At 42.4% G+C, this 14881-nt stretch overlaps 1 protein-coding gene across 1 annotated transcript in view; it reads right to left on the bottom strand.

Moving 5' to 3' along the window:
• Positions 1-14881, bottom strand: part of CNTN1 (contactin 1) — a gene marked incomplete at both ends in the record, with an annotated part of 250063 nt that overhangs the window by 32950 nt on the left and 202232 nt on the right. Inside the window, one exon of the mRNA XM_083365212.1 lies at positions 8051-8121. Within this exon, the coding sequence (XP_083221338.1) occupies positions 8051-8121 (71 nt within the window). The remainder of the gene's footprint in view (positions 1-8050; positions 8122-14881) is intronic.

Raw genomic sequence — 14881 nt, 5'->3', positions numbered from 1 at the left:
TCCAGTTGCTGCTGACCCCATCCTGGTTGTTAATTTAATGGCTGCCAGGGCCCCCACTGCTGCTGGTCCCAGTTGTCCTGCTGTATGTTCAGGGGTTGCACGTTCAGGCCCTGCTGCTACCACCCTTGCTGTTGTTTTCCTCCCACCAGTTTCTGATCTCCAGGCTTCTGCACCACCCCCAGCTTTTGCAAGGCCTCTATTAGCTGTGGGAAGCTCAGAGGTTGTTGGCCTTTGTTAACTTACACAGTTATTTTGAATTTTAATTTGATTTATTTTCTCTCTTTTAAAATGATGCTTAGGTTTATTAGCTTTTAACATTCCTAAACTGATAAACAGGCTGGAATACAAATTGGGGTCTGGCTTATCTCTTTTGTGGACTCCAAACTTTTTCTTTACAATTTACGCACCTTCTGATGTCAGACCTCATTTTAATGAACATGTGAGATATTATGGGATGCAAATATGTAACATGTTTGACTACATATAACTGAGTTCCTATGCAAAGGGGAGGTTACTTTTACCCTGTTCAATCAACTTTCCTTCATTTTTCTTTGTTGTGTTACCTATAAAAACAAAAGTAACATGGGGCTTGAGGTTCTCTCTCCTTTTCATAGAGAGACCACACTTTATCACAGTACTCTAATAAACTGTTTTTAAATGATCTTCCAACTCGGTTGCTTAATGAGAAGGTAAACCGAGGCAGAACCTAGGGTCAGATTTGGCTATCAAAGGTCCCTTCCAGCTCTATTATGATTGATTGAACAGATATAATTGTATAGTTAACAAGCACAGAGCAAATAGAAATATGAACACTAGTAGTAACTTTATTGGTATTAATTTTTACTAATTCTTTATTAAAAGCATCCTTAATTTTAAAATTATTTAAAATTGTAAAATGTAGCTTTCAGATATATACAGAATAAAGACTGTCTAGTAGTGGCTTCCGGTTTTGCACAGTACCGCAGCAGCCAAGGGATTGGGGGACTCTGCACCCTATGGCCAATTTCTGCCTCCTAGGCCTAGGGGACCCTAAATGGGCCTGAGGTTGCCCTGTGGAGGCAACAAAGAAGGAAGTCCCACCGATAACAGAGAGACGGTGGTCGATCCAATCAGTTTGGGAAAAGCCCTCCAGAAACCAACAGGAGAAAGGCTAGCTTAATTTCAGAGTCTAGCCCAAGCTACAAGCAGCCAAAGCCCAAAAGCACTACTTTAAGCTGACTGTAAGCAATGTATTTGGAACAGGGTAAGAACAGTGACTTTCTCTCTTCTAATTGAAAATTGATTTCCTGGAGGGAAAAGAAAAAAGAAAAAACCCAAGAAGCAAAAAGTCTCTGAAAGTGAGAAGAGGGGGGAAGAGATCTTTGCCCCACCCTCCTACAGATGGAAGTGGCAAATTAAACTTTTCAGGGGGAACAGAAATATACTGAAATGAAATGAATAAAATACTTTATTTGAATAAGTTTAAAATCAGTGGAATCTGTTAAGATTTTCCTTTTAAATCATGAAAATAGAAGTAAACAATTGTCTATTACTGACTAGTGCTGACATCTAGCAGTGGATGAAAATATACAACAGCAGTTGCTTTTTACAGGGACTGGCAAAGCTCAGGAAAAGATAACTTGGTTTTGGTGACCTTTAATGTCTTAATAACAGAGTACAGCTGTGACAAAAGAAGAAAGAAAATGTTTTGGGCTATTTACAAAGTGAGAATTATGAACTCTTAAAAAAAAGAATTGACCTTTCAGGATTACAAATACCAACTTGACTGTGACTCTAAAGCTGTCTGCAGAGAAAGGAAAACCCTGATATTTAGCTATCATGGAAAACCAGAGATCTGCACAAAGAATATACCAAGAAAAAATGAATACTTTCCAGAAGGAGATCTATACTATGTTGCAACTAATCCAAACAACAGTTATTTCAAACCACAAGGAAATTAAAAATAACTTTGAAAATATAAATGAACGCATCTCCAATTTAACTTTACAACACACAAATTGTCAGAAAATAAAAACAGAGTGAGCATAAAAAACAGACAACTGAATACAAGACAGAGGAGAGAGATTTCAAAAAGAACTTAACAATAGAAGAAAGTATGACTTAACCCAGATGGAAATTTTTTTTTACAGGAAATACTGGACATGGAAATGGTAACCTATACTCTACAACAGGGGTGTCAAACTCAATTTCATTGAGGGCCGTATCAGCATTGCGGTTGCCCCCAAGGGGCCGGGTGGGTATGGCCAGGGTGGGCGTGGCCTACTGTGTGGGTGTGGCTAGAGTGTGTATGGCCTACTGGGTGGGCGTGGCCAGCTCTACATCGTTCGCATCAAGGGTGCCTATGGGGGCCTGGGGAGGAGTGGGACAGATCTGAGGGTCTCTGGCAGAAGGAGGGTCTCTGGGCCAGGGCCAAGGCAGTGGGGGCCGTTCCCTCACTGTTTCCAGGATGGCTTCGCGGGCCGCATGAAACCACTTTGCGGGCCAGATCTGGCCCCCGGGCCTTGTGTTTGACATGTCTGCTCTACAATTACAAAATAAGTTTGAGGACAAGAAAAAAACATTTGACAAAATGGATTCTGCCAGGAGAAGTACAAGAAGTTGAGAGGTAAAAAATGTTAAATAAAATCAGGAAAGAAAGAAAGGAAAAGATTTTCAATGAATACAAAGGGGTGAATCCTTCCTATAAAAACATCTTACCTGTTTTGCCTTTTGTACCTGCAACAACATTTTTAAGATTATGGAAAGATTCTTTGACTCAGCAAAGCATATTGATCAGGAAAATGTTTGGCAAAAAAAAAAAGGCTAACGTGAGAATTAAGAAATTAGATGATGGAATTTACCAGAGGGAATATTTAACAATTAAGCATCTGTTTGAAATAGAAAGATTTTGGATATAAATGAAGATTAGTTTAAGAGGGACGAAGCCCTCAAGTAACATAGTATTTTTTCTTTCTTTTTTCCTTTGTGTTTTGTTTTTTAATATGAGAAATATAAAAATGTTGGGATGGTTTATATAAAAGAAATGTTTTCTGATTCCCTCCCCTTTTTTTTAAGATATGAAAAATGTAAAAGTGTTGGGACGGCTTGTATGAGAAAAAAGACTTAAATACTTAAGTGTAACTAATTTCGAGAAAATCTTAACCAGTAAGAATGCTTTGAATATTGTGGGGAAAACAAATTTAAATAAGAATTCTGTAACAGGATCTATGACAAGGCAATTAGAAAAGAAGCCTTATATTGATTGTGGTTATTATTTGCAGAAACATAAGAAAAATGTCTATATTTAATTGTCATTTTTTCAAATAATAAGAACTGTATTAATTTAAGGTTGGCAAAAGAGGATATTATTGGAAGAAGAGAAAATCAAGTAAAGCCATTATATGGACTATAGAATTATAGAAATTAATTGTTATTGATTGTTTTTATAATACTAACCCAGACAACATACTGTTTATCAAATATTAAGGTGATTATGTTAAAAATCAATAAAAAATTTTTTTAAAAAAGATTGAATAGTATTTGGGTCAGTATGGAATATATGACAATTTTCTAATGTGGTATGTCACTCATATTTGATAAGTTATATGTAAATAATATATGCAGCATATCTAATAGCTAGACTCTGAATTCTTGTTTTTTAAGTTGTAAGATCATGCATAAAAAAAGTAAAAAATAAAACATGTCATGTCACATTTAATTCCATTATACTGACATTTTCAGAGATTACAGGAAGTAAACTCTAAGCTGCAAGATATTTATGATTTTTTTATGACATGCCAGGTATTTTTTTATTCTGGCAAAACATAAGAGCTAAAACAAAAGAAACAAAAAATATCCTCTTTGAATAGTGGAAGTAATAAAATGGTCAATTACTCTTTTTAAGAGAAGATACTTGCAGGTGCTACTTAGGAAAGAAAACTATTTTCTAAGCAGAATTTTTTTCATGCTGATGATGTTGGATCTGTACAAGGTATATGAATCATAAAGGATTTTTGGTGGGGGGAATCTTGCTTTCATTTTATCGAAAAGCTATCTTTATAAAATATCCTTATTGCTTGCAAACCATAAAACACCCTTATGGCTTGCAAGCAGTGGTGGGATTCAGCCAGTTTGCACCAGTTTGGCAGAACCAGTAGCTAATTTTTTGTTGCCCAGGCCCAGAATGGACTTCCAGAAGTAGCATCCACACAGAGAACCAGTTCACATATTTGAATCCCACCACTGCTTGCAAGCTATGGGAGACCTCATATAAACAAGCAATCTTTTTCTGCCTTCTTACTCACTTTATCAGCAAAAAATAAAAATCATATTAATTCTAAAACAAACATGGGAGGGGCTTGCAATTAAGTCTTATACAGTCCTTCAGCAGTCATGTTTTACAATTATTCGTAAAAATATCACTTTTAAATTAGAAAATGGATTCATTTAGAAATGCTATATGCTTATAAAAGTTTTAAAAGATTATTTAATCAAACTCTGCTACATATTATAAATACCTGTCCAGGTCCTTTGCCTTCAAAACTAGGTCAGGTCAAACTCTATATAGCAGAGTGTTTGGTATTTAACAAAGCCATCTTCAGGCATTTCTTAAAAATCAGCCATTTAATACATTAACAGACTGTTACAGATATTTCTAAACTTTTGTTTTCACTTTGCTACTATGGGGTACAGAGTGTAGATTAATGAGAAAAGAAATGAATTTCAACAACTGTAGAATCAAGCTGCAGCATAACAAAATTGACAAAATGAAGGGAGGTCTGAATACTTTCTGAATAAACTGTAAATCAAAAGTCTTTATTATGGTCTTTGACTAGCATTTACAATTTTAAAAAAACACAGTAAAAGAAAGAGCAGTTTAATAGAACAATTAGTTGTTACAGAAGAGAAAAAACAATGGAAAAATAAAGTAGCATGCCTAATTAAAAATTTTCTGCAGTTGTGTGATTTGGGGAAAAAATTGGCCTTCTGACATGTAAGTGTCCCTTAAAAATAATAAAATTTATCTGCATGGCCCTCATAGTTCGAAATGATTGGTGCAATCAAAGCACATCTTAGGGCATTGTAGAAAGGGCACCAAAGTTTAAGTGATTTAAAGTGAGGGGAAACAAGGTACTAGGTGTCAGAATCCATTTATATTCCATTTCTAAACCTAAACCTCATCCCTTACTGGATTCTGCCATTCCCAAGGAGGGGAAGAGAAGATGTCAATTGGCCTTCCCTATCCATTAGATGCAAGGTTGTTTATTCAGCCTGCCTGAGGGCCATCATCAAAGACCAGGGAAAAAACCTTTGAACTGAGAAGAACAAAGAAAGGGGGGATTCTGGTTTGTATCTCCGATTGGAATTTGAAGGGGAGGAAGCAATTGTTGTAAATGCATGAAGTTCTCTTTTCCCATGAAAGGTTTTGACACATGAAACTTAACTGATCCGGGACTGACCAAATGGACTGAGGGGAGGGGTTTTTACTCGGGGACACTTTAAAAGTATCAGTCTGCGACACAGTTGCCAGATCCTGTCTAGATTATCCACTATGTTTTAGTAAAAGTTCCTGCTTGGATAATCCTGTCTCCAAGAGTTCTTCTTTCCTAAGATGTGGATTGGGGTGGGTCCTGACACTAGGTGAGAAAGAATGCACATTATCTGCCACATGGGCATTTCTCTGCTGCTCTCACTGCTTCATATTTGTTTAGATTTGCAACTCCTTTAGTCAGGTGGAATTAATATGTTACTAAAGCAAGCCTTTTTCAAGCATCTGCTAGGTTCTAGCAATCACTTGATATTTAAAAGGTGTGGTATCATTTGTGATGCACTTTTTTCAGATCTCAGACCCCACACCAAGTAACAATGCTTTAAGCAGTGATCTGAAAAAACCTAACTGACCCAAATGGAATGTTCATCAAGAAAAAATATAATGTGACTCTACTTTTTAGCAATCAATATTGTAGCTGGTCTGCACCCTGCTTGCTAAAAGTTTATGTGTAGATTCTAATTTAATGTTCTGGCCTAAGAAAGAAATGCCCCGTATTTATTCAATATGCCGTATTTTTCAGACCATAAGATGCACTTTTTCCCCCCAAAAGTGTGTGGGGGAAAACAAGGGTGCGTCTTATGGTCCAAAGGTGATCCGTATGGCCAGCCCCAACCTCCGCAAGTGGAAAGCAAGGGAGATTGCCAGGAGCGCGAAGCGGCACGTGCTGAGAAACGCCGATCTCACACTCCTGCAATCTCCCTCGCTCGGTTTCAGCTACCCTTGCTACAAGAGAAAGCAGGCTGAAACGGAGCGAGGGAGATTGCCAGGAACGCGAATTAGCCGATCTCGCGCTGCTGCAATAGAGGGAGAGAGAGAAAGGGAGAAAGAGAGGGAAAGAGAAAAATAGAGAGGGAGAGAAAGAGGGAGAGAGAGAGAGAAGGAGAAAGAAAGGGAGGGAAATGGAGAGAGAGAAAGAGGGAGAAATAGAAGGAAAGAGAAAAATAGGGAGAGGAAGAGGGAGAGGGAGAGAAAGAGGGAGAGAGAGGAGAGAGAAAGAAAGAGGGAGGGGGAGAGAGAGAAAGAGAAGGAGAGAGAAAAATTAAATTAGTAACATGATTGTTAAGTGAATTTGGTTTCCCCACTAACTTTCAGCCCTGTCCGACGAATCACCAGAAAGAATGAGTCCGGAATGAGAGCTGGTTCTCCTGAGCCACGTTTATTGCCTTCACAAACAGTCACTCGAAGACAGACGAAGTCAGCGTTGATTCCACAACACAATCAACGCTGCTAAATAGCCGGCAGAGCTGACACCCACCACCACACGCTTAATTGCTTAACCACGCCCTCACCCTACTTAACTACCGCCCCCCTTGGCTTCTGCCCTTTGGCACCCGCCCCCAGGTACGTATCCTCCCCGTCCCCGTCCCACCACCATTGCAGCTGATAAGCCACCCCCCAGCCTAGACCGCCCTCCTTTTCCCCAGAGCGCCGCACAACCTCGCCTCCCCCCTCAGGTCCCCAGAGCACCGTGAGTTGTGCCGCTTGGACCGTCCGCCACTGGTGCCTGTCACGCAGTCCCCTGGCAAGCAAGGAGGCCGGCAGAGCATTGGAACGTGTCGTCAGAACGCGCCACCGTACGGCTGCTCCCTGGCCTTCCGGACAGCCCCGGAGGCTGCTGGGCCGCGTCGGCGGCCGCGCTCTTCCCCGGCCTGTCAGTGGGATGCGGGCGCCGGCGGCTGGTCTCGGGGGCCGGTGGGTCGCTCCGCGGCCTCTCTGGATGTCGGGCATACCGGGCCCGACACTAACTTTGCTTGTCAGAAGGTTGCAAAAGGCGATCACATGACCCTGGAACAATGTGACTATCATAAATATGAATTGATTGCCAAGCATCTGAATGTAAATCACACGACCCTGGGGATGCTGCAATGGTCATAAGTGTTAAAAATGGTCATAAGTCACTTTTTTCAGTGCTGTCGTAACTTTGAACAGTCACTAAGTGAATCATTGTAAGTCGAGGACTACCTGTATCATTTTTTTTTTCCTTTTTTTGGGGGGGGGGTCAAGTTTTTGACACCTTGCTGGGCCACTGGTGGTACTTGGACATTGCCTTGTCCTAAAAGTGGTACAATGGATGAAAAGGTTGAAAAGCCCTGTTTTAGTATACCGGTAGTATTTGGTTCAGAACATTTTTTTTCTTGTTTTCCTGCTCCAAAAACTGGGTGCGTCTTATGGTCAGGTGTGTCTTATGGTCCGAAAAATATGGTATATCATCACCGTTGTTCATTTTATTCCAATTAGCCTTTAAGACCACTTTGAAAAGGAATTTTAAATCTTAAAAACATAAGTATGAGTATAAAAACTCATCATGTATGTACACAAATTATTTAGTAATATTTATAATAACCTACGTTCTATAGTGATTTATTTTATATGCACAAAACCCACTTACTTCAGCAGAGGAATGAAACTTCTTTTTATTTATTTAATGTCTACACTGACCATCTCACCTAAGTGACACTGGACAGTTTACATTTACAACATTCTTCTATAATATAAATAAATATACTGGATAATACCTACCACCCATGTTATTGTCAGTTCTCTATTGCTTCCACCTCCTCCTCCAACCTCAGAAGGGGCCACATTTGGAGCTGAATAATAAAAAATAATGATAATAAAGATCCATGTTTTCTCTGCTTCCATGAAATAAAAAAAACATTATTTAATTTCTCCATTTATTAATTATATGCATTTGAGATGATAAGGCTTGCACAATTTCAGGCCTTAAATAATGAAATATAGACTGCTACCAGCAGAAACCTGCCAATTTTCTTCAGATACTGAATTCACACTTTTCCACAGTGAATAGTTTCTCTTTGGAGATCATGGGTAGGTAGATACTAGAAGGATATATTGTTCTTAGCTCAAGAGTTTATACTTAATGGATAATATTTGGGAGTCAGATAAGTGCATGCTTATATCTTGCTTACAGTAGCCTTCCCCTCAAAATAATATTATCCTGAAGGAGTAAAGTAGACATTTTCAATCAGTATGAATATAGAATGTGCCTAATGAGAAATTTAGTTTCACCCATCTGGGAACACAGAATTGGAGAAATTTGATTCACAAGATGGTTTGCATTATATCTGTCATTTGACGAATAATATTTATTTATTTAATTTATTGTATAACCGCCCATCTTAAAATCTATTATAGACAGACTACATTCAATAAAACAAATGCAACCATAAAGCAAATAGTAAAAGGGAAAAAAGATTAATTAGAAAACTCAGAAAAGACATGGGTTAGAAACTCTCAAAAATGTTTATAATTAATGCAGAAAATTGAAATTGAAATATATGGATTGCTAAAAATCTATTTATGATTACTGTAATATACATAATAAAGAATGAAAGCTGAACTTGCTATGCCTACTTGCCTCTGATGCGCCCCGCCTTCTACTCATGAAAACTTTGTAATTCAACACATCTGGAAATGCTACATTTAAGCACTAGATTCTAGATACACTTTGAACCAGTGCTTTTTTTGTAATAGAACTCACCGGAAAAGAGTTCTGGCACCTTTTTTTGACAGATTATCCAAGTTTTAAAAGTAACTTTTGAAAATTTGATGTTTGGTCCATGTGGACTTGAGTAGCCCTGTCGAGCGTAGCAGGTCAGCAGCAAAATCATTAAAATGGTGCATGCGGGCTGCTTGTGTGTTGAGTCCGATGCATGCATACTTTGTCTGGCTGCTCGGCTTGTGGCACTGCTCAGCTTGTGATTGGTCATGTGGTTGCACACTGAGTGCTTACTGTGGGCAGCAACTGTTATGTTTCATTACACAACTGACATGTGTGGGTGTGTGTGCAGTGTATGTACATGTGAAAGGTAAATAAAAGATTAACAAGATGTGAGTTCCAGCACCTTTTTTCTTACAAAAAAAGCACTGCTTTGAACTATCCTGCAAATAAAAATGTCATTAAAAAGTCTGCAGACAAGAGCCAGGGTGGTAGGCTAGAAAAAGAGAAATTGTGTATCATTTTCACAGGTTAAGAGCCTGACTAAAGAATATTGAAAACCAGGTCAGCCCTAGGCAATGTAACAATTTATTTATACTAAAGCTGAGTCCAACTAGAAAAAGCAAGATACAACCTGAAATGTCAGTTCCAGTCAGGCATATCATCATCCAGTGGTGGGATTCAAATATGTGAACAACTGGTTCTCTGTGTGGATGCCACTTCTGGAAGTCCATTCTGGGCCTGGGCAACAAAAAAATTAGCTACCGGTTCTGCTGAAGTGGTGTGAACCGGCTGAATCCCACCACTGTCATCATCCCTACAAGAAAATCCAACTGAGAAATCTGATATTTCAAATGATAGAGTCAAGCCCCATATATCTTTGGAAGGCATATGCAAGTCTTACTATTTGTGACTGCAAAAGATGTTTTTTAGATCTGGAACTAAGACAGAAATTCTGCCAGCCCTGACAATGCTATAAACACTACGGAGAGATAATATTCAAAAAGACTGATGCGGGGAGATGTAAAAGGTAAATGTAAAGGTTCTCCCGCACATCGTGCTAGTCGTTTCCAATTCTAGGGGCTGGTGCTCATCTCTGTTTCAAAGCCAAAGAGCCAGCGCTTGTCCGAGGATGTCTCCGTGGTCAGGTGGCCGGCACGACTAGATGCCAAAGGTGCATGGAACGCTGTTACTTTCTCACCGTAGTGATCCCTATTTTTCTACTTGCATTTTTACGTGCTTTAGAACTGCTAGGTTGGCAGAAGCTGGGATGAGTAACAGGCGCTCACTCTGTTATATGGCACTCGGGATTCGATCCGCCAAACTGCCAACCTTCTGATCGACAAGCTCAGTGTCTTAACCCACTGAGCCACCATGTCCCTGCAGGGAGATGAACCTTGACCAAATCAAAGCTGTACACTTTTAGCTGTACTTGGATATACATAGAATATAGAGGGATTGTGTTAAGGTTGCCTAGACAGTTCATGCCTAGCTGGAGCAAATTTATCTATGGTGCGCAAAGTCTTTTCAGCATTGCTGATACTTGAGCTGATATTGATTACTGCAAAATTTCACTCCTTGAAATACTGATTCTTTGCTGGAATTGAAATACTATTTTTGTCTATTTTTTTTCAACACTAATTCAACAACTCTGGATTAATTTATGGTTTTACAACCTGGCTTGATACTGACTGACTGAATTGCTATTCCATTTAACCCTGTCAGAATTTGGTAAAATGTGAGAACTTCTTTAGCCAAACTCAAAGTTAGTGTGTTGGGGCAAATACAAGAAAATCAAATTCTTTGGAACAGCAGCACTTGTCATACAATGCAGCATCCATTGAGTCAGCTTAATGCTTAAACTCCTCCTGCCTCATTCTCTTACTTATCTTAAATACCAGGTTTTTTACAAAAAAAGTTGGGAAATGATATTTACATTACTACATTTCTAATATTAAGTGATGTATTCCCAGATAACTAATTGGTTTGGGTGTTTAACCAGTTTGGGAACTAAATAAGCATTTCCTTATTTAACAAATTTCACTGGCTTTGTAAGAATGTTTGAAGATTCTTCCTCAAAGGCTAATACCTTCAATGTTTACAACAGGGGCACAAGTCTGTGTTGAACTACTGTATATCTGTGCCTTTAGATTAAAAGCTGAATGAGTGATCCATTAGTGGTCCAATTTCAGGAAGGCCTAATTGATGAAACGTGTTAGGAAAAGGAAAGACAACACCCACATTTTAACTACTCATATGGTTGTGTTTGTAGTAAAGATCAGCTGGAGGGTTGGAGTGCCCAATGAGAAAATGCCTATATTTATTTATTTATTTATTTTTATTACATTTATATCCCGCCCTTCTCCGAAGACTCAGGGCGGCTTACAAGCTTAGCAGTAGCAGTAGCAGTAGCCTTCAGTATATGCCTGCTTGTTAGGGCTTTCTCACACACCCCAAGCGGCATTATTACAAAGTCAGCTTATTGCCCCCAACAATCTGGGTCCTCATTTTACCTACCTCGGAAGGATGGAAGGCTGAGTCAACCTTGAGCCTGGTGGGATGCGAACCTGCAATAATTGCAGGCAGCTGGTGTTACTTAAGGAGGCATTAGCCCACTGCTCCACCAAGGCTCATAAATATATACAAACATATGTACATACTGTAATGTAGTGGGTCCGACGCAAGGAAGAGACGTCAGCCGGAGTACATGTTCAGCTCTTTATTGTGTGTGGGGGGTGCGTACTGAAGAACAAGGGCAACCTGGACTGTTAGGGTGTGGCTTCTCCCTGGCTCGCGGTGCTCCTGCACTGGGTTAAGTCTGGCCACCAGGTTCCTGCCACTGATGATGCCTCGCTGCTGCTGCAGGGCTGGCTGCAGGAGGCCATCTTCCTCTAGTTCAGGGTCCGTGTGGTTTCCAGTTGGCCTGGCCTCTTCTGGGGTGTGATTGTCAGGTTGACCCTTCCTCTGAGCTGGTCTATGTGTCGCCTGATGTGTCGATCCCCCTCCACCCCTACGATGTAGGATAGAGGCCCCGTTTTGTCAACCACTGTCCCCAGAATCCATGTATGTCCTGCCCCGTAGTTCCTTACCCAAAATGGGTCCCCCACGTTGAGCACCCTATGTGCAGGTGGCTTCTCAGTGTCTGCCACCACCCAGTCAGGGTACAGCCGGTCAAGCTTGGTGATGAGGCACCGTCCCCATTGTAGTTCTGCTGGGCTCTTTCCGGTAGCAACGCACAGTGTGGTGTGTTGTGCGAGCAAAAATTTTGCCAGCCTGTGATGCCAGTTCCCGCTGATGATGCGCCGGAGTGCGTCCTTGGTCATCCTTACCATCTGTTCAGCTTGCCCGTTAGTCGATGGGTGGAAGGGCACGGAGGTGACGTGTCTAATCCAGTTCGCCTTCAAGAATGCCTGGAAATCATTAGTGGTAAACTGAGGCCCATTATCAGACACAATTACATCGGGGAGGCGGTGTGTGGCAAAGAGGGCTCGGAGCACCTGGATTGTCCTTGCTGAGGTCATGTTGGGGACAGGAGCTACCTCCAACCACTTAGAGTGGCTATCCACTACCACTAGGAACAGTTGGCCCTGGAAGGGCCCCGCATAGTCAATGTGAATGTGGGACCAGGGTGTGTGTGTGGCCTCCCACCTGTGCACGGGGGCGAGTGGCATCTCTGGCCTGGATCTCTGGCATGTGTAACAGCCCTTGACCCATTCCTCAATGTCCTTGTCCAAACCTGGCCACCAGAGGTAACTCCTGGCCAGTGCCTTTATCCTGACCACCCCCGGATGCCCCTCATGCAGGGATTCCAACACTCTGTCCCGGAATGCTGTGGGAATGATGACCCTGCTACCCCAAAGGAGGCAACCCCTGTGTGTGGATAGCTCATGTCGCCTGGTGAAGTATGCCTGGAATTCAGGTCCCAGGGACTTGTCAGCTTGTGCAAACCCACGAGTGTACCCTGCTCATGATGTTATCTGAGGCTGTCTTGGCTGCAATGTCCTTGGCATGTACTGGGCATTCTGGTAGTTCCTGCAGGGCTAGGATCTGTGTTGCTGGGGGCAGGTCTGGTTCTGGGGTGTCTATGGGTAGCCTACTTAGGCCGTCTGCATGGCCCATCTCCTTCCCTGGCTTGTGCACCAGCTTGCAATTGTATGCTGCAAGGAAGATGGACCACCGGAGCATTCTGGGAGATAGAATTTGGGGGGTCTGCTTGTCTGTTGTGAACAGGCCAAGCAGTGGTTTGTGATCTGTGTAAATTGTGAACTCCCTGCCGTATAGATAATCGTGGAACATTTTTACCCCTGCCATTATTGCCAGGGCTTCCTTATCTATTTGGGCGTAGTTCCTCTCTGCTCCAGACAGCATTCTGGAATAGTAGGTGATTGGAATTTGGACCCCTGAAGGTTCCAGGTGGCTTAGGACAGTGCCCACGCCGTAAGGGGATGCATCGCATGCGATGCAAATGGGCTTGGACTCTATAAAATGTGTTACTGTGGATTTGTCTGACAGGAACGCTTTTAAGGCTCTGAAACTCTGGTCGTGGATGGGGGTCCAGGTCCATGCTGCCTTCTTGTCCAATAACTTGTGTAATGGTTCTGCTATTGCTGCCTTGTGTGGAAGGAAGGTGTGGTAGAAATTGAGCAGACCCAGGAATGCCTGTAGCTCTGCTTTGTTCCTAGGTGTTGGTGCCAGCTTGATTGCCCTTACCTTGGACTCTGTGGGGTGAATTCCCTTGGCATCTACCCTGAACCCCCAAAATTCTGTGGAAGGAACACCGATGCTGCACTTTTCCCTCTTCATTTTGAGGCCAGCAGTGTGCAGCCTGGTTAGAACCTCCCTAAGCCTACCTGCCAATACTTCAGCTGATGCTCCTGCAATCAGGACATCATCAAAATAGGGGCAGACTCCTGGGATGCCCTTGAGGGTTTTTTCCATGATCTCCTGGAAAATGCCAGGAGCTACGCTGATCCCAAACTGCAGTCTGTTTACCCTGAAGGCTCCCCTGTGAGTTACTATCATCTGAGTGTCAGCCATTGCCCTGGTGACTGTGAGCTGTTGGTATGCCTGTGCAAGATCAAGCTTCACAAAGATGGCGCCGCCTTGGAGGGAAGCAAGAACGTGGCTGACTGTGGGGACCAGGTAAGCGTGCGGGTTTAGGGCGCGGTTCACCGAGCATTTGTAGTCAGCGCAGATCCTCACCTCCCCATTGGGTTTAAGTGGGGTGACTATTGGGGTCTCCCACTCTCCCCCATCTATGGGCTCTAAGATTCCCTGGGCCACCAGCTTGACCAGTTTGTGCTCGATTTTATGCTTGAGCGCGAAGGGTACTCACCGTGGCCTGACCCTAATGGGGGCGATGCTCGGGTTCAATTTGAACGAGATGGGGGCCCTGTGTACTTCCCCAGCTTTCCATCGAAGACGTCTGCAAACTCCTTGCAGACAGCCTCGATGGATTCTCCCTGGATCCGGTGGATCCCCGTGACCGCAATCCCCAGGGCCTCAAACCAGTCTAGGCCGACTAGACTGGCTCTCCGGCCCTCTACCACCACTACCTCCAGGTGCTCCTCGCGACTCTTAAACCCCACGGAAAGGGTGGCCTCCCCCTTTATCTTGACCGGCGTGTTTTGGAAGTCGGTCAGCGCTAAATTTGAGGGCCATAATTGAATCCGCTGCTTGCTCCGGCTGTTAATGTAATTAAAGGTCTCGTCAGAAATGACAGAGACCACAGAGCCGGAGTCAAGTTCCATGTTGCAGGGAACACTCTGCAAGCGGATTGTTAATCTAATTTTTTATCTGAGCAGCCAGCGGCTACCCATGTGGTGTATGCCCAGCCGGCTCTCGACATAGCCAATTTTAATTTGGATCGGGGCCCCAGTACCTCTCAACAG

This window comes from Vipera ursinii (genome assembly GCF_947247035.1).
Source record: "Vipera ursinii genome assembly, chromosome: 6".
NCBI classification, from domain to species: Eukaryota; Metazoa; Chordata; class Lepidosauria; order Squamata; family Viperidae; genus Vipera; species Vipera ursinii.
This window is presented reverse-complemented; position numbering and strand designations above follow the sequence as displayed.